This window comes from Symphalangus syndactylus, chromosome 22 (genome assembly GCF_028878055.3).
Source record: "Symphalangus syndactylus isolate Jambi chromosome 22, NHGRI_mSymSyn1-v2.1_pri, whole genome shotgun sequence".
NCBI lineage: Eukaryota > Metazoa > Chordata > Mammalia > Primates > Hylobatidae > Symphalangus > Symphalangus syndactylus.
The window spans coordinates 30,002,577-30,016,271 of NC_072444.2; the positions used below are offsets into that span (position 1 = coordinate 30,002,577).

The 13,695-nt window shown below is 40.5% G+C and overlaps 1 protein-coding gene across 17 annotated transcripts in view; it reads right to left on the reverse strand.

Annotated features, from left to right (window-relative positions):
* CAMTA1 (calmodulin binding transcription activator 1) overlaps nucleotides 1-13,695 on the reverse strand; it is a 990,108-nt gene that overhangs the window by 895,377 nt on the left and 81,036 nt on the right. For 2 of the 17 annotated variants that reach the window (XM_055261971.2, XM_055261973.2), the window contains exon 4: nucleotides 5,599-5,861. The exons of 13 other annotated variants lie outside the window; for them this stretch is intronic. In XM_055261971.2, the coding sequence (XP_055117946.1) occupies nucleotides 5,853-5,861 (9 nt within the window). In that variant the 3' untranslated portion in view covers nucleotides 5,599-5,852. Of the gene's footprint in view, nucleotides 1-5,598; nucleotides 5,862-10,096; nucleotides 10,181-13,695 lie in introns of those variants that run through there. 2 more of the 17 variants (XM_055261969.2, XR_010118962.1) reach the window with 2 other exon arrangements.

The following is a 13,695-nucleotide window of genomic DNA, read 5'->3' on the forward strand; positions in this document are numbered from 1 at the left end:
AGTGGAAAATCTAGTCTAATCCTAGGATTCTGAGGTGCACCACACAGCATGATGGTAACCACAGCCACAGTTTCCCAGGGAAAAAATCACCACAAATGAGAACAAATGGGACATGTTTTCTGTTATTTCCTGACCGTGCAGCAATAGTGTTGCCGACTTCTCCTTCATTAACTCCCTTTCTACCTAGGGCAGATCTTCATTGAGGAATGACAAAAAATCCTTCCACACCCTCACCATGTGTTTCTTAGTGTCCTCAAAAGCCTCAAGCAGGGCTAAACACCATCAGGATGGACCCCTAAAGCAGCCCACTTGGTAGTGCCAAGGCCAACAGGACAGGGTCTAGGGCACACCCAAAGCTTCCCGACTTTCACAGTGAGGAAGTCTGCCACTTACCCTCAAAACTGCCCTAACCTTCTATCACTTGTTTCCATGGGAGGGGGAGCGCAGAAGGAGAATTACTTTGACTGTTTCTCCATCATGTCTAGAGGCAGGCAGTTAATTGCAGCAGCTATGCCGTCACATTGCCTCTGCTCTCCGCCATCCCAACTCTCACTCAGCTAAGGACACAGAGGAGAAGGAGGCAAGTCTTGGCCTGGAGGTGGGCACCGAAGAAGCACCTTTCTCTCTCAGGAGTGGGTTCCTCACCACCAAAAATGAAGGGTCCAATGATCTTAGACCTAAGATGATCTTAGACCTTCCAGCTCTAAAAACTATGCAGCAGATATGCTAAAAGCCTGATATAAGCGCTCCCTTGAATGGTCCAAATCCATCTTATTGCCCAACATTCTGTACTATTCAGTGACTGAAGCCTGCCATTTCTCGATCTATCTAAATCTATGAGGCTAAATTACCTAAGCTCTTCAAGATAAACCACCTAAGTTAGGACAGACAATCACAAACAAAATCTGACAATGTTCAAGCTAATGACAGGCAGTACCTACTTCTTTGAAAGACAGATACTAAGACAAATTAAGAAATGTTCATTTGGCCAGGAGTGGCAGCTCACCACTGTAATCCCAGCACTCTGGGAGGCCGAGGCGGGTGGATCACCTTAGGTCAGGAGTTCAAGACCAGCCTAGCCAACATAGTGAAATCCTGTCTCTACTAAAAATATAAAAATTAGTTGAGCATGGTGGCACACGCCTGTAATCCCAGCTACTTTGGAGGCTGAGGCAGAAGAATCGGTAGAACCCAGAAGGCAGAGGTTTGCAGTGAGCTAAGATCACACCATTGCACTCCAGCCTGGGCGACAAGAGCGAAACTCCGTCTCAAAAAAAAAAAAAAAAAAAAAAAAAAATTAAAAAATAAAGAAACATTTGTTTGCACGTCAACTCTGTGGTAGGCATCTGAAGGATTTCAGGGACCTCACAGTCTGATGACAGATACGCTGTAAACATAACGCCAGATGGTGGAAGAAAGAGAAAACAAGGAAAGAGGGAACTACGGAAGAGAAGAAAAAAAGGGAACAATAAACCCATAAAAGAGAGGAAGAGAACAAAAAAATGAAAGAACAAGAAAGCAAGCAGGGCCCTCTACTTCATTTCACTCTAACTAAATTCAAACCTGGCTTCTGTGGTGATCAAATGCTCACTCATGGAGGATGGTATTCTACAGGGTGGATGCCAGGAACTTTTCCTACAGAAACAGTACTAACAATTGTTGGCTGAACAACTAAACTGGCCCGTAAAACTCATTTTACCTTACAATGGAGTCAACTACAGAATTAATAGCACTGGCCCACACTCCAGAAGCACAGATCCATATGTGCACAATTTAAGGACCTATTTGTTTTCTTGTTTACAAAATAAACTTCCTGTATTTCTGAACCTATCCATCTCTCTAAAACAAGAGTCTTGGGATGGGGCAAGTGTTTCTTAAAAAGTGAATTATTTTAAAAGCTGTACAGAGGATTCTGGATGTGCAGCCAGGATTGAGGAAGCCACTGGTAATAAGAGTCCCTAAAAGTGACACATGTATGACAGAGCCCTCCATGGGGGGGCAGGAAGAGGGGCGGTTGTTGAAGCCAGCTAGGGGCCTTCAGAAGTTAGGGGCGCTGTTGCGTTAAAAGGTCTGGGCCAGGCGCGGTGGCTCACACCTATAATCCCAGCACATTGGGAGGCCAAGGTGGACAAATCACGAGGTCAGGAAAGTTCGAGACCAGCCTGGCCAACATGGTGAAATCCCGTTTCTACTAAAAATACAAAAAATTAGCGAGGCGTGGTCATGGGCGCCTGTAATCCCAGCTACTCAGGAGGCTGAGGCAGGAGAATCACTTGAACCCAGGAGGCAGAGGTTGCAGTGAGCCGAGATTGCGCCACTGCACTCCAGCCTGGGTGACAGTGCGAGACTCCATCTCAAAAAAAAAAAAAAAGGTCTGATGGCTGAAGGATGATAATGCATACAGCTGAGGTCCCTGCAACTAAAAGGGCAAAACCGTTTCTTGCGAGTGGCTCAGCCAGGTTTGCAGCTCAATGCAAGGCAGCAGTGCCGTGGTATGAGTGGCACTTGGATTTAAGTGCCTGTTTGGCAGTTTACTGAGGGTGTGAGCCTGGGTGAATTTATTTAACCTATCTGGGCATCAGCATTCTCATGTGCAAAATGGGGTGAACATACTACCCACCTTGTAGATAAATGTGGATGATTAAAATGTATGGAAAGCCCTGGGATTAATATGTAACAGGCATTCTTACACACTCAGGAAAGGCAGTGATGTCCCTTCTACCTCACTCAAGAGAACAACGAAGCCTCACGCAGCTGGGTAAAAACCTTGAAACAGTTCAACACTTCTGACTCCTTCAAAGCTACCTAGACACCTTACCAAGCGTAAAAGGGAACGAGAAAGGCTAAGCAGGTAAAAGGTGGGTCTGTCCCTCAGGTTTCCTTCCTTGTCCCTCCATAGCCAAAAACAGTTCAAAGAACCTATCAACAAAGGGTTGTGGAGCTCTTTGTGATCTAAACTTTTCTTCCTAAGAGATTAAAAACCCAGATTTAACTTTATGCACCTGAACTTGCATCTGTTTTGGAGGTGCTTAATTACCATAAACTATTCAGTTCCTCTCTCTAAACATATAAGGGTCTCTAAGTCAATGTTAGAAGACTACTGGGGAATGGTTTCGGATCTGATTTTCTGTAAGGTGTGAGTCCCCCTGCTGGGGTTTTCTGGGTGTGAGGATCAGCCACACTACATGGCAGGCACTGCTCTAAGCACTTTGTGGACACGTGCTCAGCTAAAACTCACCAGGATCCTTTAGTGGGTACTATTATTATCATCCCCAATTTAAAGCGGGGGAAACTCAGGCACAGAGAGGTTGGGTGATTTGCTGTGGTCAGACCACTTGCAAGAGGTCGAGGTGGGATTCGAACCAAGGCAGCCTGGCTCCAGAGCCCATGGTCCTGGCCTTTCACCACAGGGTTCACTACCACTGCCTCTCAGCACAGCCATAGGATGAGGTTCAGTTTCAAAAGCACCTTTCTTCTGAGTTCCCAGTGTGTCTGTCATACAGTTTCATTTATCCTCCCAACAACCCTAAAAAGCAAGTGGGAGACACACAGTATCTACATTTCACAGAGGATAAAACAGAAGTCGCATCAATGAAATGTCTTACAACTCCTATATTTTAAGTCAAACAGCTAATTTCACTGTTTTTACACCAAAATGAAAGTCTTCTGAAGTCTTCCTGTTGGAGTATTTCAGTTTTGTGTGACTACCTCAACAGATACCAATAGCATATCCAGAGACTTTACTAGTCCAAAGCAGGTTATCTGACTCTCAAATGAAGGTTTTTCTCAATGAATCACGTTTACAAAAACATCCGTTGGCTTACAGTCTACTAAATGTCCTAAATGCTAACCAAATAAACAATGCGCATTGGAAATAAGCCATAAATGTCCATGTACTAACTCTCTTAGAAAAATGAGGTTATCTTAAAATGTATTAAGCAGAAAACTTTAAAGAAAATCTAACTGATCTAATCATAAAATAAAATAAGAGAATAAAAACTTTTCTCATCTTAACCTATTAATTTCTCTTCAGCTCCTACTGGACTTACAAATAAAGTACTGTCTACCTCAAAGGCAGATGGGAGCCCCAGGGGAGCCGATTCCATCAGCAGGGAGCTGTGACTCTCCTAGGGACCATCAACCAGCTCATCCCTCAGGGGTCAGCCGGTTTGGGGCTGCTTGAGCAAGAGAAATGGAGGCAACAAGCAGTCATGGCCCCCCACATGGCTTCCATGTACCATCCACTGAGCCAGATGCCATTCCTTTAGTGCTAGGAGGACATGGCATCAAAGGAACAAATAAAAGACATACCTAAGGCAAAAAAGTCTTTGGGGATCTGGAAAACATGCCAGCACAACTGTGAAAAGCATTATTTAAAAAAAAAAAAAAAAAAATCACCTTAAAATTCAAGGTTTAGCAAAAAAGTTGCTCCTGACTACTGGGACATTATAAATCACAGGGGCTTTATAATCATGGATGGTTTACCTATTTGTATTTCTCAGCTCTGATATTTTGCAATTCTGTGAAAAGAAAACATACCCAACAGGCCAAAGGCAGCTTTTCAGGTATCCAAGTATACTAGGCAAGAACAAGCTTGTGAGCCTGAACAAAAGTGTTCGTGAGAGTTCCAATCGCCAGTGAACAGCTAACCACCACTAATTTTAATTTGTGGTTCTAATGAATTATATAAACTTTTATAGGTATCAACAAAGCTCAAAGAGGACTTAAATCCATTTCAGTGCTCATTTAGCAGCTTCAGCTGTGTGCAATTAAAACATCAGCATTAAATGTTAGAGAATAAAATAATGAGACACTTAAAAAGTAATCTGTGCTTCAGTGGGCCATACTGACAGAATTCACATGATTTTTTTTAAGGACATGATTTCTTGCCAGTTCAAAGAACTGACTCACGTTTGGTTTCTGTCTTTTGGTTTTGGTTTGTTTTGCTTTAGATTAAGAATTTTCTGAAAAGAGAAATATAATAAAAATGCATTGTTTGAAAAACAGTCATGAAACTGCATATGGCAGAAATCAATCTGGTATTGAGACCACCAGGGCTGGCTGACCAGGTTTTGGCAGAGACAAAAGTACATTTTTTGGTCATGTTAAAATTGTTGCTTGTTCTTAACTTATGCCTAAAATTAAAGAAATAAAATATTAAAAGAGTGGGGAAAGGTGAATTTGGGTAATGAGACAACTTTGTATTTTTCTAGTCCTTAAATGAAATTAAAATTAAAAGTCTAAGCTTTTTCTCCCCAAAATACTTCAGAATACAAAATATAATCTGAAGAAGTATAATGTGGCAGCTAAGACTAATAAATTCAAGTTGCTACTATTTCTGAAAGATAAGTTACTCTGCAAAGGAAGGGGTATGTGGTGATGGTGATGGTGAGGGTGTATGTGTGAGAAGGTGACGGGCAATGGTTTGGGTGGTTTGGGAGTAGAGAAGAGGTATGGGTGTCCTGGGTGTGTGTAAGTTATATGTAAATATCAAGTTAATTCAGCTTCTGCAAAACATGAATAAAAAAGGAAATATACTGTATGGGGAAATGCACTCATTAAACTTAAATTTTAAAAGGATGAAAACACAGATTACACTTTATTTTAAAACTGAAATGAATTTTAATACGGAAAATGAAGACAGCATTTTGCAAATTTATCGCTCAAAGGGTATCTCTATTTGAGGAAATCAGCACGTTACACTTTGAAAGATGAAATGTTACAGCTTGTACACCAAAATTAAAAAATGAAATTAAATTAAAAAATGAAATGGTTACCAAGGTAATGCAGGTCAGGGGATCAAAGGTGAAGGGTCACACATTATTAAAAAGAAATCCAAAAGGACGGCTGCATCATGATCTCTGCAAAACAAAGGAGCTCCAGTAAGTAAAACCAGTATCTCTGAGAATTTAAAATCAAGCTCTTGAAAAGATTCCACTGTAATTGAACCCCATCATTCCTGATGTCGTGTACAGCCATTTTTATTTACATACAAAACCACACTTTCATTACCTGTTACCAACATTTTTTTTTTTAATTTAACCATTCAATCATTAAAACCTAAAATATCTTCAACTGAAAGTGACCAAAAGTGCTGATATTTCAATTTGACCCCATAACCTGTTTTCTGGAAATGACAGTGTTTGATAAGTTGCCAACATATCAGAAATCTAATGTGGTCACAGCATGGTGAGTTTTTTCCTCTCCTCAAGGAATGAGTTCCAAAATTGAGTTTTTGCAAATTTGTTACATTTGAAGTAGCTGCATAAAATTTCCATTATTGGAACATTTAGTATAACAATGTTCTAGAAGACAGCAATAAAGTGATACATGATAAAATAAACTGTGTAACTATATCTATTAAGATCCGTTCTCACATTCAACTTTCACTGCACAGGGGAAAAAAAGACATTTTAAGCAAAATAACTTGCTAGTTCTACTGGATTACACAGAATTACTAGGGGCTTGACACGAGGAATATCTACAAGGGTTTTTTGTTTTGTTTTTCCTGTATCTGACAGGCTTCATTTCTTCAATAAATGTTATTATTTACTCACTTTCCCCATTAACAAACTAAAGCAGTTTATGTTTTTTAAAAGGATAGACCTATGGTTTTGTTTTGAAACATGAAGCTACCACCCAAATCATGACAAACTTTGCAGTAATGGTAAGCACTATAATTAATGGTTATACTAAATAATTTCAGTGTTCATTTCACTAGTATATAAAATGAACAGTATCATAACACAATCATCTTTAGTGTCTCCTGTCTGAAAATTAAGCTTTAGCAGGCTATATGCTCCCTGGTTTAGGGATCCAAATTCCTTAGTGCTTACTAGACAGCAGATTCTACAAAGCAGTGTAAATAATGGCCTGCCATACAGGAGAGTAAATGGGAGGAGCATAACCAGGAAAAAGAACTTAGTTGCCATTCTTTTTACAGGAGTCCCCACTTGCCATTTCTTCTTACATTCTCCTACTTCAGTTGTAGCCCACAATATTTAACATTTGAGTTAACCTTGTTAAAATTAAATTCCAAAAACACTTAGATATTAAAATATAGACAACTTCCAAAAGGATTTTATTAAAAGAAACAGAATATTCTTTCTAGAGGCTTATGGCAATCAATAAATAAACAAACTCTATAAATGCCAGATGTTTGTTCCTGTGATTAGGTTTTGTTAAAATAACTTGCAGAGCTCATGCACTGGGTCCGAGTGTTAGTGCCCTAAGGCCATGTTTCAAAAAACACAATTTTTTTATTTTAAGTTGCATAGCTACTGAAAAGTAAACTTGCATTTCATTTCTCTGGAATGCTCATCTCACATAAAGTCTGTCACGTATGTGTTTGTTGCTCGGAGGCATGCAAGCAATTTTAAACACTACAGAAGGAATCAATACCCCATCAAAACAATGCATATGTTGTTTTAGTAGCATCATTATTTAGACCATTTCGGCATGTTTGTAACAAAAACAAGAAGCGAGTAGTGTAACACTAGTCAAGTTTTGTTTCCCAAAAATATTTTGTATTAAAAAGGAGAAAAAGTAAACCTGTTCAAATCAACTATCTCTATGTACCTCCTTCATTACTAAAACATGTATGTATTAAATAACAATCTCTTCTTGATATCAAGACGATGAAGTACTCACAGATGCTTTTTTAAAGTATTCTAAATCATCTTCAAAATTCACCAACTCACACACAAAAAATATGTTAGCCCAAATCTTCAGCTTAATCTCTGCCAAAAGTTTCAGACACCAGACTACCTGAACATGATGTCATCTCCAAGCAGACAGGAATCACTCTGAGTGCCTGAATGTTACAACCAACCAAATTCCCACGTGGGAAGGAAATCAATCGCCTCACCTAAATACTTAGTGGTTCGGACAAAATGGCTCCAAATGAAATGGTGCCAATAATGATAACATTTTAGGTGATTTCAAAAAAATCTATAAAGGATTTTAGCTAATGTTTTCTACATGAGTTTGCTATTTAGGGAGGGGAAGGTAAAGGCTACTAGGAGTTTACTATGTCCCTCACAGTCAAGGAACCTGGAATATAATTTAATAAGTAAAAAGAAGGCTAGAAGCCATCCAAGGGGCAATGCATCCTAGGGAGTAACTAATTCCACTTAAATTATGACAACAAATTATTACATCCTAGGGAGTAACTAATTCCACTTAAATTATGACAACAATGAGCTGATTCTGAGTCCAGTATGTTTGCTGAGGCAAGTATATGAGCCACACACATTTTCCCACAGAAATAATGCTGTGAAGAGGAATTAGATTTGACAACTGTCGATTTAACCTGAGCTATTTGAGGTTATTGGGCCTGAGTAGCTTCTCTCCCCATCAAGGGCTGGCCTAAGTCTTAACTTTGGATACAAAGCCCTCTCTTCAGAACCTCCTGTCTTCTTGCCCCACTCCCAGGCGCCAGCAGCAGTGCCTGAGGATCCAAGATTATCCATCGTCCTTTCTCTTCCAGAAGCCTCCCTTTCTTCGATAAGGCACAGTCAGCTCATGACTATGAATGGACTGAATTAATACACACCAGTGCATGAACAGACTGAGCCTGAGGGGTTTTCATTCACCCCAAACAAATCCCCAACTGGCAGAACTACCAGATATTTTTACATCAAGGAGTACAGAAAGCTAGTCTAGCTCAAGGAAGCCTTTTTACATTACAGCTTGTCTCTTTGTAACTAGTAAGTGAATTAGACAGGAAATACTGAAAGACCCTAACCAACCCCCAAAACCTTGCATAGGATACAAGCGATCCTTAATCTAAAACTAGAAATCTACTCTACACTGCCCTATCTGTGAGTTACATGGAGGCTGAAAGAAGAAACACGCCAAGTTTCACTTTCACAAGTCCATCAATTCATCACTGTTATAGCAAAGAATATTCTTCTACGGAAATTATCACCCATATTAAGCTCTAACTACCTGGACAACATTTTATAGGGATACCTTTTCCAAAAAACTCAATTTGTATTCTATGTTAAAAATCTCCCCCCACCCCACCCCACACCAAGGAGTAGTACTTAAGCACAGGGAATTGGTTCACTTCTCAACTAAACAGACAAAGAGCAAAGAATGTCATTTCTAGTAAGGTTAAATCATGACAGAAATGCCGCCATTTTCACCTCAGGCATATTACTTTCAAAACAAAATACATGGAAGAACTGTAAAGAAATGAAAAATAAAGAGCCAAGAAAATGCAGAGTCATAGAAGCTAGAAGGAGACAGCTGAAGAAACCTATTAAAATAAAACCCTATACAGTCAGTCGTTTTTTCACCCTATACATTCGTTTTTTTGTTTTGTTTTGTTTTTTAAAGAGTCTCTGTCACCCAGGCTAGAGTGCAGTAGCAAGATCTTGGCTCACTGCAGCCTCTGCCTCCCAGGTAAAACTTTATACATTCTACTAACTCTTTACAAAATCGCTGTTAACTCAACATTATATAATGCTTTCTGCAGCAGAAACTAACCTCAGCAAGTATATTCAACAATTAAAAAGAACTACCCAGGCCAGGCACGCTTCTGTGGCTCACGCCTATAATCCCACCACTTTGGAAGGCAAAGGCAGGAGGATCACTTGAGCCCAGAAGTTCAAGATCAGCCTGGGCAATATAGGGAGATCCCACCTCCACAAAAAATAAACATTAGCTGGGTGTGGTGGTGCATGCCTGCAGTCCCAGCTACTTAGGAGGCTGAGGCAGAAGGAACACGAGCCCAGGAGGTGAAGGCAGCAGTGAACTGAGACTGTGCCACTCACTGCATTCCAGCCTGGGTGACAGAGCAAGACCCCGTCTCTGGGGGAGGGAAAAAAAAAAGAAAAAACAAGAAGTGATTACAATGACAGGGCAAAGTTTATTATTTTTAATCTATAAATATAAATAAACCAATCACCAGCATGCCATTCAACAACAAAAAAATGCACTTGAGCTAAGTATACGCTACAGTTAGTGGGGATTACATTTTTATTACCATTTCATGTTAGAACTCATGTTAGTCTTTCTAGCATGATAAAAATGCCATCTATTGAAAAACCAAAGAAAAGCGCAGCCTTTGGCTTTCATGTCTGTAGCTCACCCGCAAGTGGCCGGCGCGGTGCTGTCCTTCCTTTCTCTCCCTCTCCTGCCAGCAGGCACCATCTCCACCTCTATTCCAGCCTTTCTGAAAATATATTTCCTGTCAAACTCTTCCAAGATGGTCTGTTCAGAGAATCTGTTTCTCAAAACTTTCTATAAATATTACAGCAACCTATACCTACAATCATATTATTTCCACAATACTCGTCAAAAAGAAAAAAAAAGCAAAAACTACAAGTTAAATATCTTTCTACCTAGTATTTTATCCTCCATAATATAATTTTTTTTTCCCTAAAAACATCAAAGCTTTCACAAAAGGAGGAAAAGGGTGGGCAGAAGGAATCACAAAAGGCACCAGGAAACTTTGGAGAGTGATAATATGCTCATTATCATAGTATGGTAATGGTTGTGCGGTGTATACAGATGCACACTTGCAAAACGTACAAGACAATGCACAACTTAGTGTGCCAATTATACCTCAATAAAGCTGCTTAAGAATGGTGGGTGGGGAGCCTGAGACAAGAATGCTGCCCTCTCTGCGTGCTTTAGGCACACAGCCATGCTGGGGCCATCCACACAAAGGAAGCTGAGAGATCATGGCGAAGCACACGGGAGCCGCCATCCCTGAGCTGCTTGTCTTCTTGTTACATGAGACAATAAAATAACCCTCAATGTTTATGAATATAGAAATACATAATAAACACATAAATGCTACATATTTAAAACCCTTAGTATTGATGACTAATTTTCAAATTAGCCACAAACCTGAAATTACCATATTTTCCAAAGCAAAAGTCCGGGCACAGTCTGACATAGTTTCTCTAAAAAGAGACTATCTGAAATCAGCTTTAGATATACTCCTATTTTTGCAACTGACATGCTAATCCACAAAATATGCTTAAATTTTTTTCTTCCGATTGGCCTGCTGCATTGCACCAACTCTATCATAGCCTAGACCCACTCATTTCTCGTGCTACCCCACTACCCACTAGGGAAAAATGATCATAAAATACAAATCAAATTCCTCCCAAACACAAATAATATAAAAAATAAAACAACAGGAAGACAAATTCACCCACTGTTGATTTTATTTCCACATTACTTGTTTTTAAACTTACTAGCCAGGCATACCAGGGTTCACTTTCATCTTTCTACTGGCTTCCTGTAGGGCAGTCTGGATCATCAAGAAGCTGACATTTCCCATTCCCTCTATTCACTGATTCTCAAACTTCAGAATGAAAAGAATCCACTATCTAAATAACATCACTTGCAAAAATGTTTTCTAAGTCCTACCCTTAAGAGATTATAATGTAGGGTACCAAAGAAGTGGTTAAGGAATTTACATTTTTGGTAAATCCTCCAGGTGAGTCTGATTACAAGTTCACAATCCTCACTTTAAGATACATACTGCCCAGATGGGTCTAACTTCAAACTTCATCCTCCAGTCTCAACATATACACTCTCTCCTCAACACAGGCACCAAGTCACAGATGTCAAAGCTGCTAAAATGTTAAATTAAGAAACAAATTCAAGTTGAGAATAGCTTAAGGTAATCGTCCCTCTAAAGACTATTACATTTTTTTAAACGCCAAGATAACCTGAAAAGTCTTCACAACTTTAAAGAATAAAGCCACACTGGAAGATGGGGTAGCTACACAGAATGTAAGGAGTCCTTTCTGGGCTTTAAAATCACGCTGTCCTTGAACATGGGTTCAGGTTATAGCTCTCCCACTTACTACTTCTGTGGCCTTGAACAAAGTATTTAATTTTTCAACTAAAGTCTCACTTTCTTCATTTACAACATGAAAACAGTAACATCCCTACCTCACAGAGTTACTGTGAGAATAAACAAAAATAATTAATGTAACTACTTAGGCTAGTACTCAGGACCTCAAAGGCAAAAAACATTAGCTCTGTGATTACTATGATTATACTGATCATCTTACATTCCTTTCCTTAGCTGATTCTTTCCACAACTTACAAGGGAGACACTGCTGTTCACATTTTTGCAAATGGGTAGAGGGTAAGCTCAAGAGTGTAGATCTTAAAAATGGTAGAGCCAGAATTCAAACTAAATCTGCCCAAATCTATCCTAACCACAACTGGAATGCTGAAGGATCTGTAAGTTTCTCCCTCTCCCTCAACAGGCTCACTCACAAGCACTCATATCCCCACACTCTGCACTAGGCCTGGCAGACCCAGGTTCCCGGTAACTGTCTGGTGAATGAGAGAATGAATGAATGGGTCCTCAGGAGTGGCAGAGGCTGAACACACTTTCTAGATCCACTACTGTACCCACCACAGCACCTTATGTGACACATTTAAAAGAATACATGTGGGATTTAAATCAATGGACTAAGAAAAATAAATTCAAGTACTTTTTTGCATACTGGCATGCTAAAAATGAAGAGTGTTTTCCATTCAAAAGACAAAATCCACCCATTCAGGCTGGGCACGGTGGCTCACACCTGTAATTCTAGCACTTTGGGAGGCCAAGGAGGGAGGATTGCTTGAGCCTCCAAGGAGGCTCCCTCCAAGGAGGGAGGATTGCTTGAGAAGTTTCAGACCAGCCTGGGCCACATAGTGAGACCCCATTTCTATTAAAAATTTTTAAATTTTTAAAAAATTTCACCCAGTCGACAAATATTTATCAAGCATCCACTCTGGCACAGGCTCGGTATAGCCTGTGTACCGAGTAACAGGGACACACCGTGACATGCCGAGGCACGTCTCAGCCTTGTCCACCCCAGCACTGAGGAACAATTCCGACATAGAACAAGTAACTCCCAGCATCAGGGGTACAGTGTGGCATGCTCCAGAAACACCTGGCAAGAGTGCCCCATGGACCCTGCAAGGGGATGGGAAATGTCCCCTGAAGAAACAACATGTAAATGGCATGTAAGCTGGGATCCCAAGGGAACCAAGGTGGAGGGCGACCATCATTCTAAGCAGAGGCAACGACATGTCTAAGGGGGCTGAGTGTTGAAGGGACTCAGGCAAGAAACCGGTGGCTGGAACAGAGGACAAGGCGAGAGGGGCTTGGCAGGAGATGACAGAGGTGACAGAGATGAGCTTACACAGGCCTGGCACACTGTGTCTAGAAGGTGGGGTGGTATCTCAAGTACAACAGGAAACCGCTCAAAGGCTTGGGAACAAGAGTACCACTGACCAACTGGCATTTGAAAAGGACCAGGTTGGTATCTGGGTGGAGACTGGGTTGGAGAAGGCAAGGGCACAAGCAGGGCATGAGTCAGAAGATCGCTCAATGCCATCTGTGCACAGGCAATTGTGGCTTGGACTGCAGCAGTGGCTGCAAAGAGTGACTTGGACAGAATGGAAATTTATTTGGGAAAAAGAACCAGCAGGAATTGTTTTGGATTCAAAACAGACAAAAAGAAGAGGAAAGTGTCAAAAATGCCAGTAATTTTACAGTGAAGAAATCTAACAAACACTACCTCAGCCAGGTGATCAAGGTTAATATCATCAGTAGTAAATCATGTTGAGAGCAGGTACCCCTGATATGATGTGATGAGAATGGCACTTTGCCTCTGTGGTCTTCCTTCCCCAAAACCCATTATCCAAGTCTAACCACGAGAAAAA